Raw genomic sequence first — 27,617 nt, 5'->3', positions numbered from 1 at the left:
AGGAGCTCGTCACAAAAGGGTAACTGGGGGTGGGGAGGCCACTCAGCTGAGCAAGACTGAACATTTCGTATCTTGAGATAAACAAAAATACCAAGGAATAAACAGATGACTGATTTTCAGCTGCTGTGCTGACTTCCTGAATGTGAACATAATCTTTTACTGTCCTACTGTCATGAACTGGCATAAATGCATTAAGAAAGAAAAACAGCCCCTGTGAATGTGGCTGCAGAGACAAAGCAGGTACATGTAGCAGTGAGCTGTCACACACCTACTCTTTTCCCATGCTTTCTGCAGAACATGTTTATTTATACTGCGATTCAGTGCACCCTACCATAAAATATCTCATCACTAGCAAAGCCAAAGAAGGTACAAAATGCATTTTTTTGATTTCTGTATTTGATTCCTTTCTTGCAAAAATTAAAAACATCCTAATGAAAGATTTTAAAAAAAAACATCTGAAGGGCAACCGAAGCCCTACTTTTCAATCTAAAACTTAGATATAACAAACGATGTAACATTTCACCTTCTGAAGAATAACAAGCTTGATTTAAAGCTTTAACCATAAGTTATTTCTTCATTTCTAATTATTGCAGGTTGCTGCAATATATGCCATCAGTATACCAGAATATAAAAGCATCCCCCTGATATACATGAACTCTGGTCACATATGAAAGAGAAATCCCTGGCTCTGGAGGACCCAGATTTTTCTGCTGTTTGACAAAGGCACAGCTGCATTTATGCTGGGGAGGATGTGAACAGAGTCCTGTATTATGTTTCTATTAAAAAAATCACAGTTACAGGAATATTATAAAAGGCTGAGAGAGATAATTCACACCTTTACTTTGACTATGCAGCCCAAAAATATTCCCGTATCATTTCAATTATATTCGGAAGAAAAACCAGCAATAATGCTCGTTAATTTTTAGTCATTTCCTCACCCCACTAGTGTATCTCAGAGACTGAATTCTTTACAGGGAGAACACCTGCTCATTCAAAAGAAATGTTTGCTCATTTCCACAACAGCTAGAGACGATCCTCTGGTCCATGAAAAAATAAGATCTGATGGTAAGGCTTAACTGCCCCCATCATCAGAGTCAGAAAAAGCCTCACAACACTCATGCTCAAGGAAAGACAACAAGTTCTTCATTTTGTTCTCAAACTAGAATCTAAGGCTGTGAAATTCACTTCAGTTAGCAAGACTGGATACTTGCTGGTTAGACGGGAAAAATACAGTTTTCACACAGAGAAATCAAACAAGGGGTTTCTTAGCTGTTCAAAATCCACCCAAACAGCATTTTCATCTCTATCATAGAGAACCTACCAAGACCCTCAAAATCCATTCAAATGCCATCACATCATACTCTTCATAAAGGAAATGGGTGTGTTCTGAAAGCCCTTTCTGTTTGGATGCATCGCATCTGGCTCTTTCTGAAGGTAAACTTGAGCTCCTGTGGAGCTGTGATTCACTAACAGGCATTCAGAGAGATCAGAAGGACTGAATACTAACAGCAACAGGCAATAGTATTTAAACCAAGTAAAATCTGGAGGCAAGTCAATCCTATACATGATTTTAAAACTTTTGTTTTGCTGGTTGCTTATCCACCATTTGCAACTTCATATTTTTCTGCGTTACAGTTTGCATTTCACCTGAAAAGGCAAAAAATGTAGGTTTGTAACTAAAATGTTATATAGGATCATTACAGTCAATTTAGAGATTTTTCTGTGTTGAAAAGTAAAACGTTCCTGCATATCTTTTCAAGAGAGCTGTGTGATACTTTCACACCTTGCTCTCAAGGATATGGCACCAAGCCAGACAGACAAGGAAAGAAATCTGCTTTTATTAAATGTGATCAGTTATAGAGGACTAACTTTCAGTATAATGTTTCACTGAGCGAGACTGTTCTTGCTTGAAGGGTTTTACACTGAGTGACAAGAACCACTCCTACAATCTCTATGCAGACAGACCAGAGTGTCTTATCTTGAGATTGTAACAGGCCTGTCACCACCAGAGCTAACAAACCAAACTTTCCCAAGTGGATGCAGCTATGCCCATGACTTATCTTCAGCATGCAGTAACTACCTCTCTTGAAAAGTCAAATTATACCACATTAGTTCTGCCCTCCAGCATCGGGAAAGGATTGGAAGCTGTCATGGCAAATTCCACTTAGACACTTTGTCACGTACAGGTCAATAAAAGGACATAAAAAAACTCACCAAAGATTAAATTCTGCAGCATCCTGGGGCCCTGCTCAGAACACATACAAATATTTTTATGATGGCATAACTACAATATGGACAACAGAAATTCTCCCACACTTTGACTATTGTCAGTTAAATAAAGAACAGAATATTAAGAAGTGGGGGGAAAATAAGAAACTCATAGAATAATACAATCATTAAGGCTGCAAAATACCTCCAAGATCAAGTCCAACCTTTCATAGATCACCATCATGCCAACCAAACCACAGCACTAAGTGTCATATCCAGTTGTTTCTTGAACTCCTGCAGGGATGGTGACGCCACCCCATTCCTGGGCAGCTCCAATGCCCAAGCACCCTTTTAGTGAAGAAATTCTTCCTGATGTCTAACCTGAACCTCCCTTGATGCAGCTTGAGGTCATTTCCTCTTGTCCTCATCACATAATCAATAATAAAACCTTTCATGGGAAGTTGAATATTTACATCAAGCCTGAGGAATAAAGCTTCAACTTTTTCAACCTTTTGCCATTTCTAGAGATTTTACTTAGAATTTGTTTTTCTTAAATCCCAGATCACGATACTTTATCTTTTTCCTTTGAGTGTTGTTTTAAAGACAAGCATTCAACAAAACCTGGAAGAGAACACTTATGATCTATTAGATTACCAAGGCCAGCAAGTACAATAAATGCAACAAAATATTTAAGAGACTCAGAGCTGAAACATCTGCAGTGCATGTGAGATCAGTATGTGATATATAGATACAAGTCATCAAGATCAAATATGTAGCTTTTAGATTTGCAAATACATTTTTGCTTGTAAGAATTTCACCTGCATTACTAGCAGATTGTACACCACAGGGGCTCAAATAAAAAGTGATTTCACCTCCATTTCATCACATTTCCATCTGCACAGTAATTCCTTTTAAGTTGCATAAATAACTCTAAGAGCAACTATCAGGCCTCAAGGCTTAGAAAATTGTTTTCTCCTGATATTCAAGCGCTCCTCATATTCAGTTTTAACATATTTTTGTAGATCTCAAAAATAATTACCAGAGTCTTGTAAATATTTACTGGTTAATTTCTCTTTTTTAATATAACTCAGAACTTTTCCTTGTGGCCACAAATCCCTTGAGTACTATAAGTATTTTCTGTTACTCCACGACAGTGAAGTTACCAAATCAAACTCTGAAATGCTTTCAAGTTCCAAAGTTTATTCATATCATAAACACCAGACTGGTTTCTCCTTTGTTCTGAATGAATGTGAAATAAATATGAACAAGGCAGTTGTATGCACAAAGGCTAGTTTACAAATACAAGGAGAACTAGATTTAACAACAGTTTCAGGACATTTCGTTTAACACTGACAAATTTTTTTCTGTAAAAAGCAGAAGAGTTTTTGAAGGTAATTTATAAATAGGCACTGAAGACAACAAATACTGACCTCTACCATGTGACTTGTGTGATCCTGATCTTTGTTACACAGTGAGGTCAGAGGGCTACCAAGACAGCTTTTATTAACAGTATTCATCATATGTAAAAGATTTACATAATTCTTCAAGATAAAACTAAGTCATAGTTCCTGAGCAGATTTTGTACTACAAATTTGGCTTAAGAAGTTTCTTTACAACATAAAACTTTTGAAGCTAGTGCCAAATTTTACACCTAATGTTTCTTATACTTTTCATTGGTCTTTGGGATGATACTTCAGCAATGCATTGAAAAGGTGCTTCTACTCTGAAACCAGACACATCTGTCAACATATGTGGGTTTTTATGCAAGAGGATGACTTCCTATTAAGTAAGCAAACTCCCCATACTTTCACTGAAGAGATATTTAACCTGAGATACAAAAGCAAAATGTTTTCAGTTAGTTATTATTCACAGCTGGGTTCCCCTAGGAACATTTTCTGCATCACTGTTGCCATAGTAATTACTATAGAAACCCTGAATGCAATGGAGTTAAACCTGTTGAAACTGTGGTACCATTAAAGCTCCATTCAAAATATCCACTCAGGACAGAAAATGTTCACTTATATCTACTTTTGCCAGCAACAAGTTAGGTTTTCTAGTCTTTCAATATAAATACACTAAATACAATAATTTAAGCCCAAGACCATTTTACAAGGGCATACAGGAAACCTCGTTAAAATAATTTTCTTACAAGTACAGAATCCTATATTTTAAAATAACATTATACCAGTGATGGCTCTTAAAATGTTTATATGTTTTGTCCTGGGTCAAAGAACATTGCTTTAAAAATACATTTATCAGTAGGAGATATCTGAAGCTAGTTTTTTCCAAAAGGCATATGTAAGTATACATTTTTTTAAAAACTCTTTTTATGGATACATATTCACACTCCTATGCTTTTTCCTTTCCTTCTTGATTATGATCCCTGCAAAACCAGGCATTAACACAAGAAGTGAGGCAGGAAATAGGATTTCACTGTAAAGCAGAGCAGTGATGAGCCACCAATGGAGGAAATTAGCACTTGCACATCTGTGCATATGGTTTTGTGCTTTATTTCCATCATGTTTTTGGTTTTTTCCAGAGAGAGTCTCCACTGTTACATTTCCTCTGAAACTTTTAATGCCATGCCTTTAAATTAGAGCACATTTATGTTTGTTCTCACTCTTGCTGATAGCTAATGTATTTGGATTTCAACAAGGTATATTAGAGAGACACACTGCAATATTTCATTATAAAAACTGAAAAGCTTTCCAATCACAAACACAAAAGAATAGGCTTTTTCAGTCTCTATACAGAAAGCACTGGTACACAAGGACAATATCCCCAGTCACTACAGCAGCTGAAGTAAGAGTCAAACCACAAGGGAAGAAATTAAACAGATGTTGATTTGATCAATGATGATGCAGAAGTATTTAATGCTTCCTTTATGGTCATGCATACCAGAACTACTGTTGGTAGCCTAGGTGAGTGATCCTATTCCTTTTAAATATGTTGAGTATGTTTCTGCAGCCAAGCTGTTGGATTTTCTCCAATCATGCTATATCTCATGATTAGTAAAACACTATCTGTGCTTTCAGGACAGTATTTTTCATTTCCAACTGTATCAAAAACAGTGATGCAAAGAGTTCACTTGAGCTGATACTCTCTCCACCTCCAACTGAAATGGTGATAGAAGATAAAAGCTGCTTTCTTACTTCCATGAGACTGAGGTGGCACCAGAATGAGGTGAAGCAGCACTTGCACCCTATGCATGGCAGGGGGTGAGATGTGACCTCATGATCTCAGCCAGACCTAGAGATGGTTTAGCACTGAGCACACGTGGTGACAGCAGAACCCCACCTCCGCTACACAGACTGTGCTGGGGCAGCTGAGGAAGGTCCTTGCAGTGGCAGCAGCCCCCAGGTTGTGTCCCACACCTCAGCACTCACCCCCTGCCATGACAGGGCTGTGGGCAGCCCAGGGCAACACCTCTGCTGCTGTTCTTCACCAAGGATGGGAATGGCCACACTCTGGGAGCCTCCCCCACCACACTGATACTAGGACCTCTCACCTCAACCCACACACAGTTACGCTCAATTGGAGTCCATTTGCTCTGGTATTTTTTGTATCTTCTGGAAAATGAAACTAGGCAATGAGTTCAAAAGTTTCTGGCAAGACTAACAGCACAGCCACATGTCATTTCCTGAGGAAACCAGGCTCTCTTCAAACCACACACATGCACCTTTCTGCAAGTCTGACTTGCTGAGGCACCTTGAAAAGCAAAGAAAATGGTTTCAGAACTCCGAGCTGCTATGTCTCCTGATGTCCTATTCAGACAGATAAAACTTTGGAGGGTTACTTGGTTGAATCGTTAAACTCAAAATGTGTCATATCTTTTATTCTTCAAGTTAATCTACGGAATAGAGGGGAAAAGCCTGTTCTTTAAATAGTCATAATGAATCAATCACCATACATGGGGAAAAATTAAATTATTTTTTGTCCAAGTTCATAAAATGGGGTGGCTCTTCTCAAAAGAGAAATATTTATAATTACCAGCAAGTGAAAAATATGAAATATTAAATCTTATCCACAAAGAAAAACATTAACACTGTCTCTGATATGTAAACAAAGAGCTTTAAGATGATCAGTAAACTCAACTGCACAGCAAAAAAAAAATACAGAAAAGAAGCATCACTGTATTTTTAAGTTATCTTTAAATGGAAATGAGATCAAAGCAGTTACATCTTTGCTCTAGCAGACTATAAACAGAGTCGCAGTACACTTGTAATGGAGTTCGACTGTGAGCAAAAGCCACAGTTAACAAAAAATAAAAATGCCCTATAGTGCATTTGAGATGTAACTGATTGCTAAAAAGCTATTAAGGCATTAAATTACCATGGCAGACATTTATTGTAAGCATGCTCCGGTATCAGGAGTGTCAATCTTTGCACACCAATTACAAAGCCTAATAGACAATTAACACTCAATTAAAAGTGGGTGTAACTACATCTTTACAAGGGCTTCACAAAAAAACCTTTCTGTTCTGTACAGAAATCTCAAAACATGTAAGAAGCATGAAGTGTGAAGAGCCTGAAATTTTAGGTATTTCATTTTTAAATAAATACAGGCACTTGAATAACTGAGCTTGTTTTCCTACACAAGTTAGCACTGTAAACAAAAGAAATTCACATGCTTTGTTAAAATTTCCTCTTGATTAAATCTGTAACAAAGCAAGACAGCCGGCATCCACACTGATCCCAAACCTTGCTCTGCAGCACCACTGTGTTGTTTACCTGAGCGATTTCTAAACTGCTGGGTTAGGCTGAGAAAACAGGTCAGCATTTCCTCAGGAGAAATAGAGCTTGTTGCTTCACCAGGCTGCAAACTATCCTCAACTACTCACCTAGCTGATGCAAAATCCTAAATTAACTGTGACTTGATAATGGATTAAACAGTTTTTGGGGCACTGCATAACAAAACCGGAAATTGTGGAAAATATCCACCAATCTCCATACAGAGAAAGCTGTGGAGAAAATATAGGATTTAGAGAGTTAATAATTAAAAATTTAAAATTTATCATTAAACATTAAAATTTATTTGATGACCTGCTGGTTTATTACTTCTGAAATAACATAATAAATGGTTTTAAGGAAATTGAATGAAAACATAATACAGAAAAGCTATCTTTTGTGTCCCAGAGATTTGCATGTGACCAAGTGTATTCAGCTTGAAAGATACATATTCAAATCACTTCCTCTTACAACACTTACCTACTGAAATTTTCAGGGCCCACAGGAAAATGTAGTTAATGTAACCAGTTCACATACCCTCCAGCCTTCTCACTCCCAAAAAGAAAAGATCAAATTACAAATCAGCCTTCTGTTTCTGATGTTGTTTCCAAACACTGCAATGTATAAATAGTCCCAAAGAAATACCATTTGTGTTCCTCAGAAACTATCACCAGCTCCCTCTACAGCCAGAGAATTAAACTAAGCATATCTAAGAACTTTTTTTTGTTTGGGGGGTGGGGGGAATGGGACAGAAGTCTTCCTATCAGTATTAGAGTATTAGCTAGAAACTGAACTGTAATACATTCTGAACAAGTGTATAAAGTAATAACAGACTGTTTATACGAACAGATTCTGAAGCCTTAATGAAAAGGAGTCACGACCAAAGACAAGAATCTTTAGAAAGAGAAGTAGGGTAAGCATACAGGAAATAGATGATTATCAGTGGTAGATCACTGAGTCTTGGGGGGTTTTTACATTTTAAAAAAGTCACACTTCATATAGACACATGCACATGCACTCACATAGAGAATCAAGATGTTTCAAAGCAATTAGCAGAAACTCACACTCATGTCCCCTGTTCTGCCAGTGAGGAGCTGCACAAGAAACTGAGATGAAGATGGCCAGGGCAGCTGGGCTGAGCTGGCCATAGGGATAATCCATAAACCAGGAGGTCATGCTCAGTATAAGAGGGAGCTAGAGTGGGCCAATGGCTGCGTGGGGATGGGCATCAGTCAATGTCTGGTGAGCCACCATACTGTGCATGGCTTGTTTCTCTGTCCCTTCAATTACAACTACTACTATTGCTGGGAAAAGCTTTAATTGTAATATATTATTATATTTTTATATATTTATTATATATTTATATATATATATAATATATTTATATATTTATAATACATTATAATCGTGAAATAGCATTTAACTCTTGTGAATTCCTGTAGCTTTAACTAAAGCAGGGCATTGCTTAGTCCTGTGTAAATGTGTGCCAGTGGTTATTGCAGCCTTAAAGACCATGGGCCTGAGCAATGCTGATAAGAAGCTGCATCTTGGCCAGACCATGCTGGGGTGCACTCAAAGAAAAGAAACTTTTTTTTTTGAGGTCTGTGACCAAAAAAGGATGATTTGAGGAATGGAATGTTTCCCAAATGACCACCAGAGACCCTCTAAAGATGCCTACTCTAATGCAAATAAGCTCTAAGAAGTGGTTTGAATATGCAAAAGAATTTGTGTGAATGTTTAGCATGTATGTATGAGTCTTGGGAAATGTAACGAATATGTAAAAACTACATAGATTTAAACTAGTGTGTTAGCTAGTGGTTTAGGCAGAAATATCCCTCTCACATCTGGCACCTAAAATAAAAGTAATGCCTCTCCCTAACACTGAAATTATAGTGCTAGACAGTTTTGTTCTGGTGACATTATCATTGTCATTAGTTAGGGGTTCAGCCATGACAGCTATGAAGGAGGAAAGGCAGTGTTTTCCTTTACTTGGCTTGTTAACATTTCATATTTTTAAACTAGAAATTTTTACTATTTTTGCAATTTTTGTGGTTTTTTCCCCAAAGATTGTAGAGAAGGAAAAGAAAATACATGAAGATGCCACATATCTGAATGAGAAAATGAGGCTCTAAAGCATGAATAAGAACTAAGATGACAAATTTCATCCTTGCTCTAAACTATGCAAAGTCATTTACTTGCTACGTGCAAAACAGTGCTGAAGGAGATGTTTTCAGCCTCTATAATCATAATTTCAATTTACAAATTACCAAAATCTGAGTTAGGGATGGTGATGCCTCCTTCCATAGTGTATTAGTTATTAACATTGGTGATCCAAGCCTAATCACCTGTGTTATTTATAATCCTGAAAGCATGCACTTCTCTAATTCCAGGGGGGGTGGGGGGGAATGAAAGTAAGTGGAAAAAAATTAACATAGCAGAGTGTGAAAGACTGGTTCCTTATTTAAAGCTATATAGATTCAGCTTCAGCTTCTCAGTACCAGTAATTCCTGTTCCAACCAAGAGAGTTATTCACACAGTCCAAAGTGACATTTTCAGTAAACTTATTTTTTTAGATTTCACCAGGTTATCCCATATGGAAGAACACAAGATATTTTTAAAAAACATATGGACTGACAGATTTTTACAGTCCTTAACTACATCAAAGTAAGTAAAAACAAAATATCCTTGAGGGCAGCCTAAAGATGTCATTACCTTTTATTTGGATTTCTACACATTCAACTGGAAGCAATCAAGTATTTCAGAAATGTTTCTTGTAACTCCCTCCCTCAGCTAACAGCTATAATGAAGAGACATGTAACACTGAAAAAGCACATAGAGCCCAACAGAGTCATAACCAAGTCTGCAGCAAACGTTTTAAGAGACACATTATCAACAAAAATTATTTGCAGCATGACCCAGAGACAATGCAATCACATGTACAAGATGCAGATTGCAGCTTTATCCAGGAATCCAGTGAGTGATCATCTCGCTCACCAAAAGAAAAACCAAAAAAAAAACCAAAGCCACGAACCCCCTGCAAAAAAAACCACCAAGCAGCAGCCTTAGCTTAGTAAGGTGCTTTTAAACAAGTAATTAGTAACTCACCTCTGCTGCTATGTCTTTATGTGATCCCAGAAAAAAGCCGAGGGCAGGGTGGGAAGGGGGAAGAACAGCCAGAGAGGGAGCGGGCACAGCTCACCCGAAGCAAGGCTGCCACCTCGTGGGCTCGGGCAGGGGGCAGCCCCAGCGCTTCTCTTTCCAAAGGCAGAATCAAGAGGGTTTTGATCCCATCCAGGATGAGGAAATGCAACCCATACTTAGTTTTGTAAGACATGATGACTGAACATATGTCTAAACTTGTAGTTGCCTCTGGGGCATATTTTCTTCAGCTACAAAGCTCATTTCATGTGTGCATGAGGCAAAGTCAGCAGTTGGTGAGTGCACTCACTTTAACCATTTCAGCACATTCCCATCTCTCACTGTTTGTGGGTGTGCTCATGAGTCACCCTCTCCATGTCCTACGTCACTCTCCTGAATCTTCATCCACTTCCTTTAAGGGACTGGTCTCAGGCTGCAAGTCCCAATGCAAGTGATTCCCTTGTAACAATTTTCAATTCTACTACTCCTTTTATGGACAGAGAAATACTTTAAATAAACTAGGAAAGTGAGGTAAGATAGAAGTGATTTTATATCCATACAGAAAATATTAATCTGCTTTATTAAAAGTAGTTGGTCATAATTTTTATTTTATACTAACAATCCTGAATATTCTTTGGCTTTCCAAGAAAAGCATTTTCTCTCTTTGTAATAAGACATTACTAGAAAGAAACTAATTCAAGGCCTCTTGCAGATAAGATTCATTTTATCCAGCTATCTGAAATGTTAATCTGTAATTTATAGGGCTTCCTTTTTGCACACACTGTAACCTTGTATTCCCCAAACATGTATGTGCCTTTTGTAATCCAACACGTGCAGTTAAACTGCACTTGATTAGAGCCAGTTTAATTCACTTCTTCAGGATGACTCATTTCTACTGATTAAACAAGGATATAGGAGAAACAGGGAAAAGTTGTGAAACTTGTTTCTCTTCTTACTGTAATTCCAGACACATAATTCTTCCTTCATCAACTAGCAGCTGGCAAAAGCTGCAACAGAGCCATGATGATTTATTGTCACGAAACCTTACTTCCCACACAAGCTACGAGTCATCTTGTGCACTTGTCTGTCCCTGAGTACAGAATGCAGCAATTTAGCTACTCTGCTCTGATCCTCACTGAGGGAGAAGGGCTGTGTGATTAAAACCACAGGCATTAAGGTAAGATCCATGTGGTATCTACATTGTTCCTTATTAAGTGAAGATGCAGATTTTCAGCTCTCACCATTGCTTTCCTATCTTGCTTTACTCAGTCATGGGGATGCCAGTTCAAATGTTGATTTAATCTCAGTTGACCCTGGTATTTCTATTTCATTCTTAAACAGACAAACTTATTAAAAAAAACCACACCAAAAAAAGCACTTCAAATACAAATTTGAATACAAATCTGTACAAATTACATACAAATACAAATTATTCTGGAGTACAGTACTCCAGAATAATTACTTTCCTATATCAAAGAGTTTACAGACATGTGCATGCTAAGATATGACAGTAAGCTGTTCTCTTTCAATGTATGCAATGAGGGAGCCGGGTTTCAAATTACTTTTTGCAATATTTAAATTCAGTATCTAAGCATGCCTTCCTTCTCACTCTGTGACTGGATTTTCAATTGCTTCCCTTCCCCACAAAGTTAGCAGTTTCAGATAAGAAAGGAAAGCTGAAACAAAAACAATCTGTTACACCATAAAACAAAAAAGAAAAAAAAATATTTTAAGAAGTTTCTGTCCTCAAACTCAGTTTAAGCCAAGTCATGCACAGAGTCAGAAGCCACTGGAATCCACATATAACAGTGCTTGTTTGGTTAGTTTTAAGATTTATAGATTTATTTATTCATAACATGGACAGTTTTCAGAGAAATTTGGTCTAAAAGTGATGAAAACCTCATCATAGAAATAGCAGAACACTGCATACTTCATAAGGAACATGGCATAGTATTTGGGGACAGAAACAAAAAGGCAAGCCACAAAAAACTGTCATGACATCCAGAACCTAATTTTCAATTATTAGTTTTAAAATCATTAAATACTTTCTGACTTAATCCTAAGTAACATGATGGAGTGACTAGCAAGACTTCATCCAACCTAGAGGAAGCATGTTTTAAAATCCACACACCTGGAAAATTTCCAATTCTCCTGCACATTTGTTTTGAAAAACCATGTGCCAGCCAGCTACTTTCACAAAAAGTGTGGATAAATTGACACAGTTCCCATTTGCTCCCTTATCTTTAGTTCCTTTCTTGCAATTTTCAACATTAAGAAAGTGAGAATCTGCCAAATCAGGAGCTTTTACAATTTCAAGGCTCTCAAGCCTTGATTGTTCAACACTCTTCCACACCAGCTAGACAGCTGATATTGCTGATGTTATGACCATCCACCACATTCCTCCACCTTCCTGCTTATCAAGAGCAGCTTAATTTGGTTCACACATGAACTCTGCAGTTATCAGACATTCACAGCACTCACACTTCTGCTAGTAACAGCATTCTTCTGCTGCTGTAATCTTGTTTATGTATGTTGGGAGGGGAAAAAAGCAACAGGACCAAGTGAAGCATTGCGAGTTTGAGAATTCAATTATTTTTTCATCTGGTAGATGAAAAAAACTAGGCAGATGTGGAACACTGATGAACCAGAATGGCAGACTTGGTTAATGGCTGTACAAGGTAACTGGGGTTCAGTCAATTATTTACTCTCCCCTTTGTTTCTAGGGGGCCTCATGCAACATCAAAGCCTTTTACATGCATCTTAAGTGATGTTTAAATGCTAGATAAGGTCTTGCTCAGGGCTTTTCTCTATGAACCCTTTTGACTTAATTGAATATATTACCCTGCCACTGTATACTTTTAACAATAGACATTTCTAATCTTCCTATGACTAACATCAGTCCTCACCAATACCCACATTTTCACGAAAATAAACCCAAAACCATCAGAATGTAAAAAAGTTCCAAGAACCAGACAATGAATAAACAGCAATGAATGAACAATGCAGTAAGGCAGTGCATGCACCATTGCACTTTGTTAGGCTGAGAAAAATAATGTTCATTCAGCTGTAGTACTCACAGAACCCCAGAATAAAAAATATATTTTAGAAACCTAACCAGACATGCATCACACTGCTATTGATAAAGTCCTGGGCCTCCTTTTCTCCAGGTTAATCTCAATTCCCTCAGCTGCTCATCATCAGCCTTGTGCTCCAGCCCCTTCCCCAGCTCCATTTCCCTTCTCTGGACACACTGCAGCCCCTCAATGTCTTTTGTGTAGTGAGGGGCCCAAAACTGAACCCAGGGTTTGAGCTGTGGCCTCAACAGTGCCCAGCACAGGGGGACAATCACTGCCCTGGTCCTGCTGGCCACACCATTGCTGACACAGCCAGGATGCCACTGGCCCTCTTGGCCACCTGGGCACACACTGGCTCACGTTCAGCTGCTGTCAACCAACAGCCCCAGATCTTTTCCTGCCAGGCAGCTTTCCAGCCACTCTGCCCCCAGCCTGGAGATGCAGGGGGTTGTGACCCAAAGGCAGGATCCACCTTTACCTTGTTGAACCTCACACCACTGGCCTTGGCCCATTGATTCAGCCTGTCCAGATCCCTCTGCAGAGCCCTCCTGCCCTCCAGCAGACCAACACTCCCACCTAACTTGGGATGCAACCTGCTGAGGGCGCCCTCCATCCCCTCACACAGATCACTGATAAAGATATTAAACAGAATTGTCCCAGGTCAATACCACAAGTAGGATATAAGAATCAGCAAAGACATCAAACAAAAAAAGTGTTTGTGTCAATTTCCCATCCCTCAGTAGACCTGAGAGTCAGGAGGGAAGCCCACAGTTTTTCTTCATCCTGTCCTTTCATCCAAAGATTTTGTTGAGAATGTTCCAGAAGAAATGTTTAAAGAACTACTTTCAGGTACTATGATGCTATAAATTTAATATTACATAAAAACCAAAGGAAAAAAAAAAATAATCTTGATTTCTTGACAAGCATGCAACAGGAAACAGAACATTCATTTGCGAATATTTCTTTAATTCTTTTGTTTTTCCTCAGACTACAAAAACAACCTAAGGTAGGTTTTTGTCCACATGGCTGTCATGTTTCCTGTCATGAATTTACTGGTTGTTTGCCTCACAGTAAATAAATAATGTAAAAAAGCCCTAGCAAACAATAGCAAGTAAAAACCAGCAGGCTCTCAAAAAAAGACTCATTAACCCAGGTGGAATAGTCTCAAAGCCTTTTCAACACCCTGTTCCCTTCATGAAAACACAAACCTGTTGCTAAAAATTGCATTGTCTGTGGCAATTTTCACCAAAAAATGTTATGAAGTGTAAGCATTTGTCCACATCTACCATTAAACATTGCAATTGCTTTTTTCCTCCAGCACAGAGTAAATGTTTTTCCTATACACAGTGTAGAAACCATTGGCTTGGTAATGTCTCCCAGGGCAGGAACCGCAGGAGCCTCACAGCACTGAAGGTCCTGGTACCAGCAAGGCCCAGCATTGCAGCAGCATTGGGAGATTAAAACATTTGCCATATGTGAAAGATTCCCTGAGCACAACTGCTGCACTGCTGAAGTGAACAGGAGTTTTTCCACAGCCCATCCCCCATGACACCCTGTACCATGTCATCTGCTAAAAACTCAAAACCAAAATAAAAAATTTCCCTTTTTCCTTCTCTGTTGTTAAATAATGCAGACTTAATGCATGTTATAATAAATAATTATTTTACTTAATGTTCAAACTACATCTCCCAGTACTGCTGTCTGCTAACCTCTCAGAAAATTAGAGGTAAAGCTTACCAAATTTTTTCTTGTTCCATTCCTCCTCTGGCACACTGGTTTATTACAGCAGGGGTACTCATGGTAAGGGCTGAGCTTTCAGAACTCATTTTTTTTCTACAAAAGAACATTAAAAAACAAGAAAAATGCTATTTAAGTAAAGATTGTGGTTACTAATTAAGTAGAAAATGGAAACTTTAAGATAATTTTTAAAAATCAAATACAGTATATTTTACTCATTTAAGTAAATGTCCTACATCAATGTGATTAATTGGATGAATACACTGAAAAGGATTTGGCAGTTTTATGGACTTGCTAGTTATGCCAAACCCAACACTGATTGTCTTCTGTTTACTTTTCTGAACACATGCCAAGAGAGTTGATGTCAGCAAGCCTGTATCCAGGGCTGTGCATCATGGCAGTTCTGTTAATTCAGAGCAGCAGCCACAGCCAGCACTGCTGTGGAATGATCCACACATACAATGTGGGGGAGAAAAATTTGATTTCTAACATGTAAAGATTTACAGAAGCTTTTCAGCATATTCTAATTTTTTAAGATTATACTTTGCCAATTTGCAGAAAATAGCAGTTAATTCATGGCTGAAGTCCCTCTCTAAAGCAGCACAGACATATTCCAATTGCAATAGCAATTCCCAAGTTACACCACTTCCAAAAGGTCTATATAGTCAAAAAAGTTTCCAGGAAATTACTTGCATGGCAAGAACGAATGAAGATTCTACATAATGCAAGTTAATTCCACCATGAAACAGTAACAATTTTTTAATAACTAGATCCACAATGTTAACCTGAAACATCTGAGTCCTATAGCTTCCCTACCCACTGCCACTTTCTTTTAAAGAGGGGGAGGATATTTTTAGCTCTCAGTGATCTTATTCAACTTGATTTGACACCTGGTTTGTAGTATGATCAGCACAAGACCTAAGTGATTAATAGAAATTAGAGTCAACTGTATATTAATTAATACCTACTAGTATATAACCAGAAAATAGGCTGTGCTTGACAAGATAATAATCCCTTCCTTTTTTCCAGTAGGTACAAAGAACCATTAAAAATGTGGTTTAATCTGTATGAAACCTGGGTCAAAATCTAATTTGACAGCATGAAATGCTGAGTACAGGGCACAAATCCCATCACTGGCAGGTAGAGAAGGCCAACCTGCACAAACTAAATGCTCTGAAGAGAATGCTCATCCTGGTTTCAAAAGTCTGCCCATGCAAGAGTGGATTAACAGTCTTGGCAAAGCCCTGTCCCAGGACCAGCAACCAAAGTTTGTTCCTTACTGACATTAATGTCTTGTTTTTGCCTGCCCCTTGCTGTGAAAAGAGCCTGTGGCACTGACCCTTCAGAGCAAACAGAATGCATTTGCAAGAACAGGCCCTTAATCTTGCATTTTTTAAACATCCCTCATAATAGAGAGGGATAAAAGTCTATTTCTGGCTTGAAATCTTGTTTAAAGGATCTAAAAAACTATTCTGAATTGGAAAACAACAAAGGCCTCACCTCTGTGAGCAGGGTGAGGGCAGCAGAGACTCAGCCCTCTGACCTCTTTTTGGATCAGTGCCTGACCTCAAATTTATTCCTGATTCTGAAGTATGAATGAAAAGTAAGAAAAAACAAACAAAAATGCCACAAAGAAAAAAAAACCAAAACCAACAACAACAAAAACCTCAAACCAAATCAACACCACAAAACCCCCACTAAACAAATTCACATAAAAAAACTTTTAATTCTAAAAGTGGCTCAGCAGCAACATATGTTGAAAACTTGATTATTACTTGCCTCTCCAGTCTAAAATAGCACAGGAAGAAAAGAGTTTTTCTTAAATACATATTAAAGCAATAATGCAAGAGTCCATACCAAACATCTTCTGCAAAGTTCCCCTTTTTGAGGAAGCAATTTCCTAACCTGGGTAAAGCCCAGATTCTTCAATGATCACACAAGTTTTGCCAACAAGAGTTTTACCTCCTCTTACAAGTCACCCACACCAGCAAGATCAAAGGTCCAGGGCAAGGTTAGAAGCAGTCCATTAACTCTCAAAGTTGGAAGGTCAAAGATTCTGATTACAAAACCACAAGGCTGCCATTCCAGCAAAAAAGGTACAGCTCCCACTGTTTTCTTGTGAGCTGGTACTAGAGCAGTACAATTGTTCAATGTATGAGTAAAAAAAAAACAAAACCAACCAAACAAACATGCTGTTTTCAGCACTCTCCTCCCCACCCTTGAAAATATCCAAGCCAACACTCCATACAAATCTCTGCTCTGAGACTTCCATGCTCAAACTACAGCAAAAGCAGAGGTCAGAAGTGATAAAAAGTTACTGTGTTATTCTTTTCTATGAACAACTGATGATAAAGGTTGACATAGGTCTAACAGAAAATACATGAAATATGGCATTAACCTAATTTCTGTTCTGAGATGCTCTGCAAAAGAAAACCACAAAGTAATACAGAGGAATACATCTTGTTAAACTCCTCAACTCCCTCACATTCCCAGCCTGATATCTGAGAACAGCAGCAGCACACTGTGCACCTTGAGTGACTTTTGCCTGTATCAGCTGTCTACACCAGCTTCTTTCCAATCTCACTGCTTGGTGACTGTCAGTGGGGGTGGATGGCACTGTCAGGGTTTGGCAGGATTGCCACCCAGCAGCTCTCCCCAGCCACGCTGCAGAGGGTGGGCAGCAGTGAGTCAGACAAGCTTTGGGGACACACTTCTGTCACACTGTGCCTCTCAACAGGTCTGCACAGGCCTCCTTCACTCTCTACCAGGAGCAACAGGTAATTAAACAGCTGATCCCCATAATGCTGACAAGTTTTATGGCCTTGTTAGAACACTAAAAGTTTTTTACTTTCTAAATGGCAAACAGAAAATTGATATCTGTCAACACTTTACATAGCCACATAGCCTTATTCATGCGCCACAGAGTTCCCTTAAGACCCTTTCTTGAGACTAATTTATTTTGAGTAAAAAAAAAAAAAAAAAAAAAAAAAAAAAAAAAATTACATATCTACAAGGGGAATCTATTTTTTCAAGCATTAAGAATATTTCATGGACATATTTTCAGTGAATGCATAATGCTTCAGTAGGTCTAAAATAAAACTGAAATTCTTCCTTTTGGTGGAAAGAAAATTGTAAGGCTTAGAATCTCTAAAAAAAAAATACTGTTCATATCCAAAATGAGCCACAGAAAATGAAAGCTAAAACTAGCAAAGGAAAATTTTGCATATGTTTAAAAAATAAATATGTGCACACAATCAGAATACTACCAGTATCCTCAGAAATCAGCCTCCAGTAACAGCAGCAGCTTAGAAAACAAAATGCAACTCAAGAAACAAAAGAACAATGTTCAGGAAAAATATGCTGTTCACAGGTGCCTCTTTCTGTATCACCATCCAGCTCTTGTTTGGACTTGAACTTTATGGCATAGGCAAGGTTCATGATGAAACTTGAAGGAGGAAAATAAATCTATCATCTTCCCTCTTAACAACTTGGAGCCAGATGCCAAGACAAGTCAATGAATATTAAGTTAAGAGACTGCTCAGATGCATTCTGTTCCTCAGCCTCTGCACACTGAACCTTGCCTGTTCCAGATAAGGGACCTGCTCTGGAATTAGGTGCTGTCCTGGAGATCGTGCTGTGCTGGAACAGCAGGAAGTGGGTAAAACACAACTGCAGAACAAAAACATAGAAAAACAATGCCAGAGAGTTTATTTATAGCAACCAAGTTTATCACTACTCTCTCTGTCTTACCAAGGAAACTTGAAGAAACATCCTTGCTGGTTTTGATGAGACATCTGAAATTCAGATTACTTTAGTCTTCTATGAACAGGTATAGGTTGCTTAACACTAGGGTCCCCAGAGGGGAAATATGAACCCTAAAATTCTCTTATGTTATCTCTTCTACACTTCCATTAAAAATATTAACTCTCTTTATCTGAAGCCTTGTTAGCCCATCTGCCTTAGAGTAGATTCTTACACCTCTGAATGGCAGAGAAAAGCCTAGCAGTGGCTAGGCTCAAATACTCAAGTGTTATTTTAAGTATATTTTATTCTTTTGTATTTAATTTTGGGAGTTCTGCAATTGCCCTTAAGTGGACAAAAACAAAGCCAGGGAGAGGCTCTAGTACAGCACAGTACTCAAGCCCCCAAACACCTGCACAGAACAGCCCTGCAGGATTGCTTGAACAGAAAAACATGAGAAGGTTCAAGAAAAGTATTGAAGTCACAACACCCACAGGCTCAAACCTGACTTATATCTGGAAGAATGGAGTAAGTATTAGCCAATCTTGTTAATACTGATTCCCTACACAAAGCTCATTTTCTCCTCCACCTTTTTATTTTCCTCCCCTTGTGTTACTAAGTGTAGATACACTTTGATCCTCAGGCTAAAAATATTTTTTGCCTTTCCCTCCACACCCTATTTGTATCTCTAGACAAGATACTCACAGTAGCCGTAGTTAAAAAATAACATATCATTCAACAGCTGTTCACTACAGTTAAAGCAAAAATAATTAATATCTTCTGATGAAACATGTTCCCACAGTTCCTCACCCTCACTAGAATGCTTTGCATTGTTGAAATAGTATCTTGTTATACTTAGTTGATAGAAAAACCATGAGAAAAAAAATCTTTTCTGAACTCTAAGAATCCTCAATGCAGAAACTATTATTCTTTGTAATGAAGAAGGCAGTAGCATCACTATGTAATGGGCAATAATGTGCATCTACTACCCACCATCAATCTCTGAAGCAAATGTCTTTATGCTCACAAAGCCTGAAGAGCTGACTACCAGCTAGCAGGTGTAGTGCAACATCTCTAAAGAGGCCATTCCCATTTTCTTACTAACTAGCTGCCTGAAATATGCTATTTCTAAGTAAATGAACGTATTTACCCTTGCATTGCTTTAAAAAGAGCCACATTTCCACACCCTAAGTCAGCAAACACAAGTAGCTCCCATCTCGATAGCACTCAGCTCCCAGCTGCCGCCTTAGGCAAACAGTTAAAGGGCACATTTAAACTTTAAACCAAACTTCACTATTTAACTGAATAACAACAAATTCTGAAAACAATCTTTTCTTCAAATTATTTTTTCTAAGACTCTCAGATATGGCATTTTTATGCCACTACAGCACACTTCAATGAAACTAGGTAAAAACTTAAGAAGCCCTTGAAGAATATTTCAAGCCAGTGCTGTGAAATACACTCTGTATGACTGCTTCAGTCCAAGTCATCCAAGCAGCATACTTGGTTTCACACACACCATGGCTATTTCAAATTTTGACCTCAATGAACACGTGGCATATTATCCAGGGTTCTTGGAGTCTTTAAAAATGCACCTGATGCTCTAAAGAATAATGTTTTGGAGGACAAATTTGTTTTCAAATACCTATCTTTGAGAGTTTTCATTCCTGTTTTGATATTAAAAATATATGCTTCTGTCCTCTTCAGAAGTTAAATTTTATATATGTACTTTACAGAAATATATATACAAAGACATATTTGGAGGCTACAGTTCAGAGAGCCACAGATGCTGCCGATTTTGGTGAATCTGTCAGAACTCTTCAAGGTGACAGAGAAGCAGCTTTAAAGTAATGGCATGATCCTGCTTCACAGCAAGAGTTGAGTTTGGCTCCCTTTCCCATAGACAAACAGTTGCTATAGCCAGCAAGGCAGACTATTCAGCATATATAAAAGACAATATTTAGTTCTGAGATAGCAAGAATGTTGTACTTATTCTCAGCACAACATATATTAAAATACAACTATTAAATAAATAAATATATAAAAGTTCATTCCAGGCTGAAACCAGAGCACTGACATGAAAGAATGCTCCATGCTGGAGAAATACAGCCCAATATGAGACAACATTGTGAATAGAACCAGTCCTTTGGTCAAATGAGCCTTAGCTCTTTTCCCTAAAAGATACCTAAAGAAGTGGAAGGCAACCAATTACATTGTAATCCATCACACCTTACTGTCAATGAAAGCCCCTGGAGAAGTTTCCCAGCATCAAAGAGAGGACAGGGTTCCATCTCAGACAGCTTTCAGAACCATTTAAATATATTTATATGGTAAGATAGCAACATCAGGGACACCACAGGCAGGCACATGCACGTGTTCTACTCCCAAAATATAAACACTGATTTTCCTAAGCAGGTTATTGCTCAAGAAAGAACAAAAAAGAATTGAGAATGTTGGTTTAGTCTGTCTTGCACGTCAGCATGTTGTATAATACTGTCCAGCATTGCCATGAAAAAAGGAGCAAGGACTCATCCACAATCTCTAATCTGCAGTTATCAGGAGCTGACAGTGTCTCAAGTCAAACTTGAGCAGTGCAGGCACAATAGGGAATGTTTGTGAGCTCTGTTGTCACTTTTAGGCATGGTATTTGACTGCCATATCAACAAAAAAAAAATTAAACCTTCAGTACTCTTGTATCTTAAAATGTGCAACCAAACCTCTCATCTGATTAGGACAAAATTTAACATTATGAAACATTTGCAAAGACTTCAACAAAACATTTTAAAGAGAAGGTTTAAAATGCAGAAGATACACAAAATGAAACATATTGTTTAAGCAGAATACAGAGAACACTAAGTACTCTATTCAACACACATAGATAACAAGAATTCTTTTTATCATTGGTGTTGAAATTACCTATGTCATCCTGAGACAAATCTGTTTCTCTCTGGACTAAAAGATCCAGATGTTCCTATTTCAAGTCTCTGGCTTCAGTACCAGACAGCAAACAAAACAACCTATCCCTTCTATCAGCATGCAGGGAGATTTCTCCAGCACTCCCCATTTCTTTACCCTTTACCCCCCTCTAAGATTTTATTTCTTTTCAGCAAAGCAAGCAAACAAAACACAACAGTACAATAATGCAGCTTCCACTGGAGACTTAATGCTAGCCCTTGGTCAGCTTAACATGCAAAAGGTTATCTGACTTTTATCATAAACCATGATTTCAAATGCAAATGTAACTAGTTTTAATCTAAACATATTGTATTGTCTTTTGCAGTTGACACTATGCAGGAAAACAATGTTGAGAGGTCCTTTCCAAAGAATATGAGTATTTATGTTCCCAATTTAGTGACTCATACAAGCAGCAATTTGAGATTTATTTAACTCTATCCTCCTCAAACTTCTGTATTTGAAAGCAAGCACTAAGTGTCTATTCAAAAGTTGTAACAATAAAACACAAAATTTTTTTTCTATGTTTTTTTTTTTTAAATCTAGATTTTATCTAGAGGAAAATTATTTCCAGAAGTATCTTTTTGCTGTTTCTGTGCAGAATAATGAAAGGGCTATGCAAAGCTAAGTCAATTAAGGAACAACTTACTAAAAAAAAAAAAAAAAGATACTTTTTCTGAAACTAGCACTGAAATTCAATCTTTTCATGGTGAAGGCAGACTCAGAAAAAAAAAAAAAAATTAGATAGAGCATGCGTGCCCAGTATAAAATTAATGCAACCACTGTCCCTTTTCTTCATATTCTTCACACCCTTTCAGCATATTCCTGCTTAATAAATGTGGTTTATCCTCAACAAAAATACATTAAGAACAAATGAAAACCAAAAGAAATACTACCATAGTTGAGACAAATAAAACACATTTTTCTTTTTATCAGAATCATCACTGCCAGGAAATGGCAGCAGGTTAAAATTTTAAGTGCCTAGAAGAGTGCCATATTTTCTGCCTAAAATTAAAATGATGATGCTTTCAGCTTACTGTCTTAATAATCACAATTATTTCATTCAGGATTTATGCACAGTTTAATACACTTAAATGAAGTTTGTCAAGTTTGCCTTGCATTTATATTCTTGTTTATTTAATACATTGAAAGGCAGACAAAGAGTTGTATTGCCCTAAAATCGAGTCTTTACAGCTTTTCATCTGCAACTGCTAAGCACAGTCAGAATACAAACCTACACAAGAAAGCTTTTAGAATCCAAGCCTACATGGGAAAGTTTGTAAGACCACCCCTCACACAACAATCAACTCACTTGAGGGAGTTTTTTCTTGGCTATTAATTATTTATCTATGGAGCATCAAGAAATGTTAATTTTGACAGCCCCTACTTCTGTAGGCAAAGCATTTTAGGGCTCATCCTCACCTAAGAGCCTCACAGTTTGCAGGGGGGTGCCAGGCCTGGGATACCCCCATCACTGCAGTGACCACACAAATGTGCCTTTAACCTCTCCCAAGTAAAGGCCATACACAAGCAGAAGTTTAGTCCCAAAACACACCATGTCCAAACAGCTGCTTGTTATCGTCAGGAAAGAGGTGATAGTCCAGACAACATGTTCTGAAGGAACACTACATGGGCACACTGCCATATTTAAAATAAAACCAGTGGGACTCCTGATACAGTACACATAATGCAATGGACATTCTCTTCTATTAGTTACAACACTGAAAATTAATTTAGGAGAAATGATGAAGTATTTAAAATAAACTAAAAAAAGCTGCACTTCTCTTTAACAACTAAAATGTCTGAGACATGATACCAGAAGAATAGCTGTTCTTGTTCTACAGAAACCACCCAAGTCCAGATAATTCTTTCCAAGTTTATGCAAGCTTCAGTGGTGTAAAAGCCAGTGAATGAGAGTAGTACCACACATTGATTACACCTGAGAGCTATGAGGGCAACTAGAGGACTGTGAGAGTAATTAACTCCAAAGAAAGGGAAAAGTAAAAACAATGGTATGGGGCACCTTTCCAGTTACATTTCTGATTGCATATACAATGATTTAATACAAAAGGCCAAAACTCCTTTCGTTGCCAAGAATATAAAGCTTCTGCTTCTTGTCCAGTTTAAACAATGTTTTGGAGGGAATTGCTCCATCTTACTACTGGCCATGCCTTCAAGCACACATTACTGCAATGAGCTCCTCCAGGCACGGCAGCCTCCCCTCGGACCACTCACCAGCACGTGATCAGGAAATAAACGAATGTACACACAGCCCTGTGTTCAGGTATTAACAGCCCGATCCTTTCGCCAGGAACCCTTTCAGCTGTGCCGAGCACCTGCGGGTTAATCATTGCCCACATTTCGGTACCGACAGCACATCCCTGCACGTTCCACCCCGGCTGGCACAGGACAGGACAGGGGGTGCGTGTTTGCACATCCCCTGTGCTACACTTGGGGGTGGAGACCACCACAGCCACACGCTAAAGACCCATTTATTTTCAGAATAGTTACTTTATAGCTGTTAGAGTCAAAGGCAAAGCAGGAACTGCGTGTTAATTACACATTACTGGAGCGTATTTACCAAGTCCTTATTTTCCAGTTTTTTTAGCTACTACACTACAGTAATACTGCACACTCTTTAAAGATTTATGCAAGACCTCAATCATTTGTCAATTCCAGATTTCATATGACCCGAACAACTGGAATCCATAACACACACCCCCACAAGTTGAGAGGCACACTTTGTTAACACAGCAAAGACACTTAAAGAGGCTAGCTGAGTTAAACAAAACAGTATTTCACAAGCATATCACTTGCCAGTTTCCCTCCATATTTCACAGGAAGAAAACAGCAACAAATTATTTCTCCAAACACAGCTCTCACTCATACACTGAGTATAACTATGTAGGTTATTGTCTTCACTAAAATACAGCACCCACAAAGCACTCCAAAAGGATTCTAAATGCATTAATGACAGCATTTGTAGCAGCAGGCAGATCCTCCTAGAAACAAACAAAAAACAAACAACAACAACAAAAAACCAACTTAAAAATACTTTCATCAAAGGAGATTGTTCAAAAACCTAAACCACTGAAAACATACTAATAAAACTCCAGAATAAATAAGATTTAAGAGGTCAGGTTATTTTTTTTTTTAACACTTAAAGCAAAATATTTAAGACAGGAAAAAAGAAACACTAGGGAGCTTTTTAACACAGGAAAAAGCTCCTGAGTCAATATGAAGGTATTACACATAAACTCCCAAGCAGAAGCAGGTATCACCACTTCAATTCATGAGCAGCAAAACAAAACAGTTTTCTTTAAGGCCATGCAGTCTCAGTGGCCACTTGCTGGAAGCAACTCCACACAATACACCTCCAAATGATGTGCACATACGACTCCCACAACTTGGAACCACGCCAGAACAACTGTCTGCACAAAAACAGTGCTGAGAAGAAGTGAGCTATTCAAAACAGAGCGGAGGTCTGCGAGAATGTGCAGGGAATGATACTGAGTGTTACAGTGTCTTCAGAGGCCTTGTCACACTGCTACCCCATAAACACCGCTTGGATGGGAACCTGAATGAACCTCTGTTCAAAACAATGTGACATTTCATTTACTGAAACTGGCTAACAAACATGTACTGAGAACAGGTATCATATCATACATATGAAAACCTTAAACAGAAGAACTGAATCCACTAGATGACAAGCCAGACATACACCCATGAATTCCCTTACTCCATCTGCACCAGGGCAGCTGTTTCACACACTCTACTACCTACATTCTGCAATCAATACTCAGCTCCATTTGTTTCCAAATCTCATGGGGTTCTCCTACTCTGAACTCAAATTCTGTACAGATACAACATCCATCTCATAACTTGTTGCACTCCACAGACCTTCCTATATGCTACAGAACTAAGTATGCAACCAAAGTAATTCCATAGCAAGTGCTTGAGGATGAGAGAATTTCCTCTGCCCTTTAATTGTGAAAATGTACTCAAGGATAACATTTAACTAGAAATTGCATTAATAAATGTAGGTATACATAGAAAAGGTATACAAGAACGTTTATACAGTCACAAGATAAAAGAACTGTATAAAAACTAAATTAAAAAAAAAATAATAATAATAATAAAAAATTATCAGAGTTGACTTCCTTGCACGAACGTACCAGGTTCCGCAGTAAACCCCAGCTCGCGGCCGCTGCCGAGCACGGCTCTGAGAGGAGCAGTAGCGCTCTGACCCGCAGCCGGCACGGGCCGCAGGGAGCGGGCTGGCCCCGCGCCGCTCCCACCACAGCCCAGCGCGGGAGCCGCGCTCCACCACAGCAACTCACTGCGCTCCCCGTCTGCTTTTCTTCCACGTTCCTTTCGGCCCGAGCCTCCCTCACCTCCTTCCCCGAGGCGGGGGCCGTGCGGCGGAGGGAAGGGCCGACAGCCGGCTGCGGTCCCGCCAAGGCAAACAGCAGCGGCGGCGCAGCCGCTCCGTGACAGCCACCGCGGGGCTCAAAGGAGGCGGCTGGCTGCAGCCACCGCGGCCCTTCCTCCAAACCGACGCTCGTGTAAGATTTGCCATCAAACAAACGCTAAAAGTTCTTCAAAAGCACAAACTAATAGAGACATCCGAGCGGCAGCGGGCGAAGTGCCCGCCGGCCCCAGAGCCGCCCCCTCAGGGCCCCTCATGGGCACGAGCGGAGCCCGGGCGTCCCGCACCGGCCCGGGCAGCGCGGAGCTGCAGCCTCCCCCTCACGGGGCAGCGCGGAGCGGGGCGCGGAGCTGGAGCGGGACGAGCCCCGCTCCGCCCAGCAGGAGCCAGCGGGAGTCCCCTCCCGACCCGCCGCGGCACCGCTCGGTGCCGAGTCCCGTCAGGCGCGGCGGGTGCCCCCGGAGCGCAGCTCCGCCACCGCCGCCTCCAGCTGCCCCACGAGAGCCGAACCTGTCCAGCTCTGCTGGGCAGCGCCCACCTGCCCAGCGCCGCCGGAGCCAGCCCGAGGGACAGCACCCACCTTGCGCCGTCCTGCTCCTGCCCCGCTCCGGGCATGCGGCCGGCGGCAGGAGGAAGGGCTGCGGAGGGTGGGCACGGGGAGCCGGCGGGACGCGGGCCCGGGGCTCCGGGCGGCTGTCACGGCAGGCGGAGGGAGGGGATGTGTCTGTGGGTGTGGGTGTGTGTGTGTTCGCCTCGCCCCGCCGCCCGCCCCTCTCCGCCGGCCCCGCCCGGCTCTCCGCCCTTTCCAGCTCCAATCTGCTCCTGGCTGTCCCCTGTCCTTCCCGGCCGCCCCCGGTCCCTTCTGCACGGCTCATCCCGGCCAGGGGCGCTGCTCGGGCCCACAGCAGCGGCCTCGGCAGCCCCACCGGCCCCCGCCCGGGGAAGGTGAAGGAGAAGGAACCAGGTTGGGTTGGGACCAGCTCAGGAGCCAGACCGACCAGAGAGAGGCAAAGGACATCCCGCCATGCTCAGAGTCTCAAACCAGATTGACAGCAAGCGACCAGGAGTAGGTCCCGTTAGGTTAAAAACTTGGGGAAATAGCGACAAATAATGTACAGATGGTAACAGGCATGTGTGTTTTGGGCGAAATAGTAGTATGGAAATACACTCCTATTCACCTGGAAAAATACAGGGATGTGAAGATGGAGATAGATGATGAGCACTTTAGATGAGGGACACTTTATAGTCTTGTTTGTACTGTGCCTGGGAAAGATCATATTTTCTGTGACTAAAGTCAGTATAATAATAATAAACACTAACAATTACATCACTTAAATACAAATTCAAATTAAATGTAGGTGGTAGGTCTCTCAATGTAGTAGTACTGCCAACAAAAAACAGCCAATGGAAAAACAATAACAAAGAAACTCATCACATTTTGTAGCCCAGTTACCAGAAACACTTTATAGCAGAATAGCTAATAATTAACTATGGTTTGGTCTTACTTTCTAAACCAACATCTTGCAAGGAGATTTCATCTCTCAGTTGTTTTTAATTGCTGAGGATAGGAGTGGTATGGAAGAGACATATGGACATCAGACCTTGCTTTAA

The 27,617-nt window shown here is 39.7% G+C and overlaps 1 protein-coding gene across 2 annotated transcripts in view; it reads right to left on the bottom strand.

The window, feature by feature from the left end:
* ARHGEF3 (Rho guanine nucleotide exchange factor 3) overlaps positions 1-26,732 on the bottom strand; it is a 103,236-nt gene extending 76,504 nt beyond the window's left edge. The window contains exons 1-2 of one of the 2 annotated variants that reach the window (XM_056501672.1): positions 26,587-26,732; positions 14,885-14,980 (exon numbers count right to left, since the gene is read on the bottom strand). In XM_056501672.1, coding sequence (XP_056357647.1) covers positions 14,885-14,980; positions 26,587-26,621 — 131 coding nt within the window. In that variant the 5' untranslated portion in view covers positions 26,622-26,732. The remainder of the gene's footprint in view (positions 1-14,884; positions 14,981-26,586) is intronic. The other variant, XM_056501673.1, reaches the window with a different exon arrangement.
* Positions 26,733-27,617: the final 885 nt, after the last annotated feature.

The sequence above is a fragment of the Oenanthe melanoleuca genome, chromosome 12, assembly GCF_029582105.1.
Source record: "Oenanthe melanoleuca isolate GR-GAL-2019-014 chromosome 12, OMel1.0, whole genome shotgun sequence".
In the NCBI taxonomy this organism is placed as follows: domain Eukaryota; kingdom Metazoa; phylum Chordata; class Aves; order Passeriformes; family Muscicapidae; genus Oenanthe; species Oenanthe melanoleuca.
Note: the sequence above shows the minus strand (reverse complement) of the source record. Positions and strands in the feature narration are given on the sequence as shown.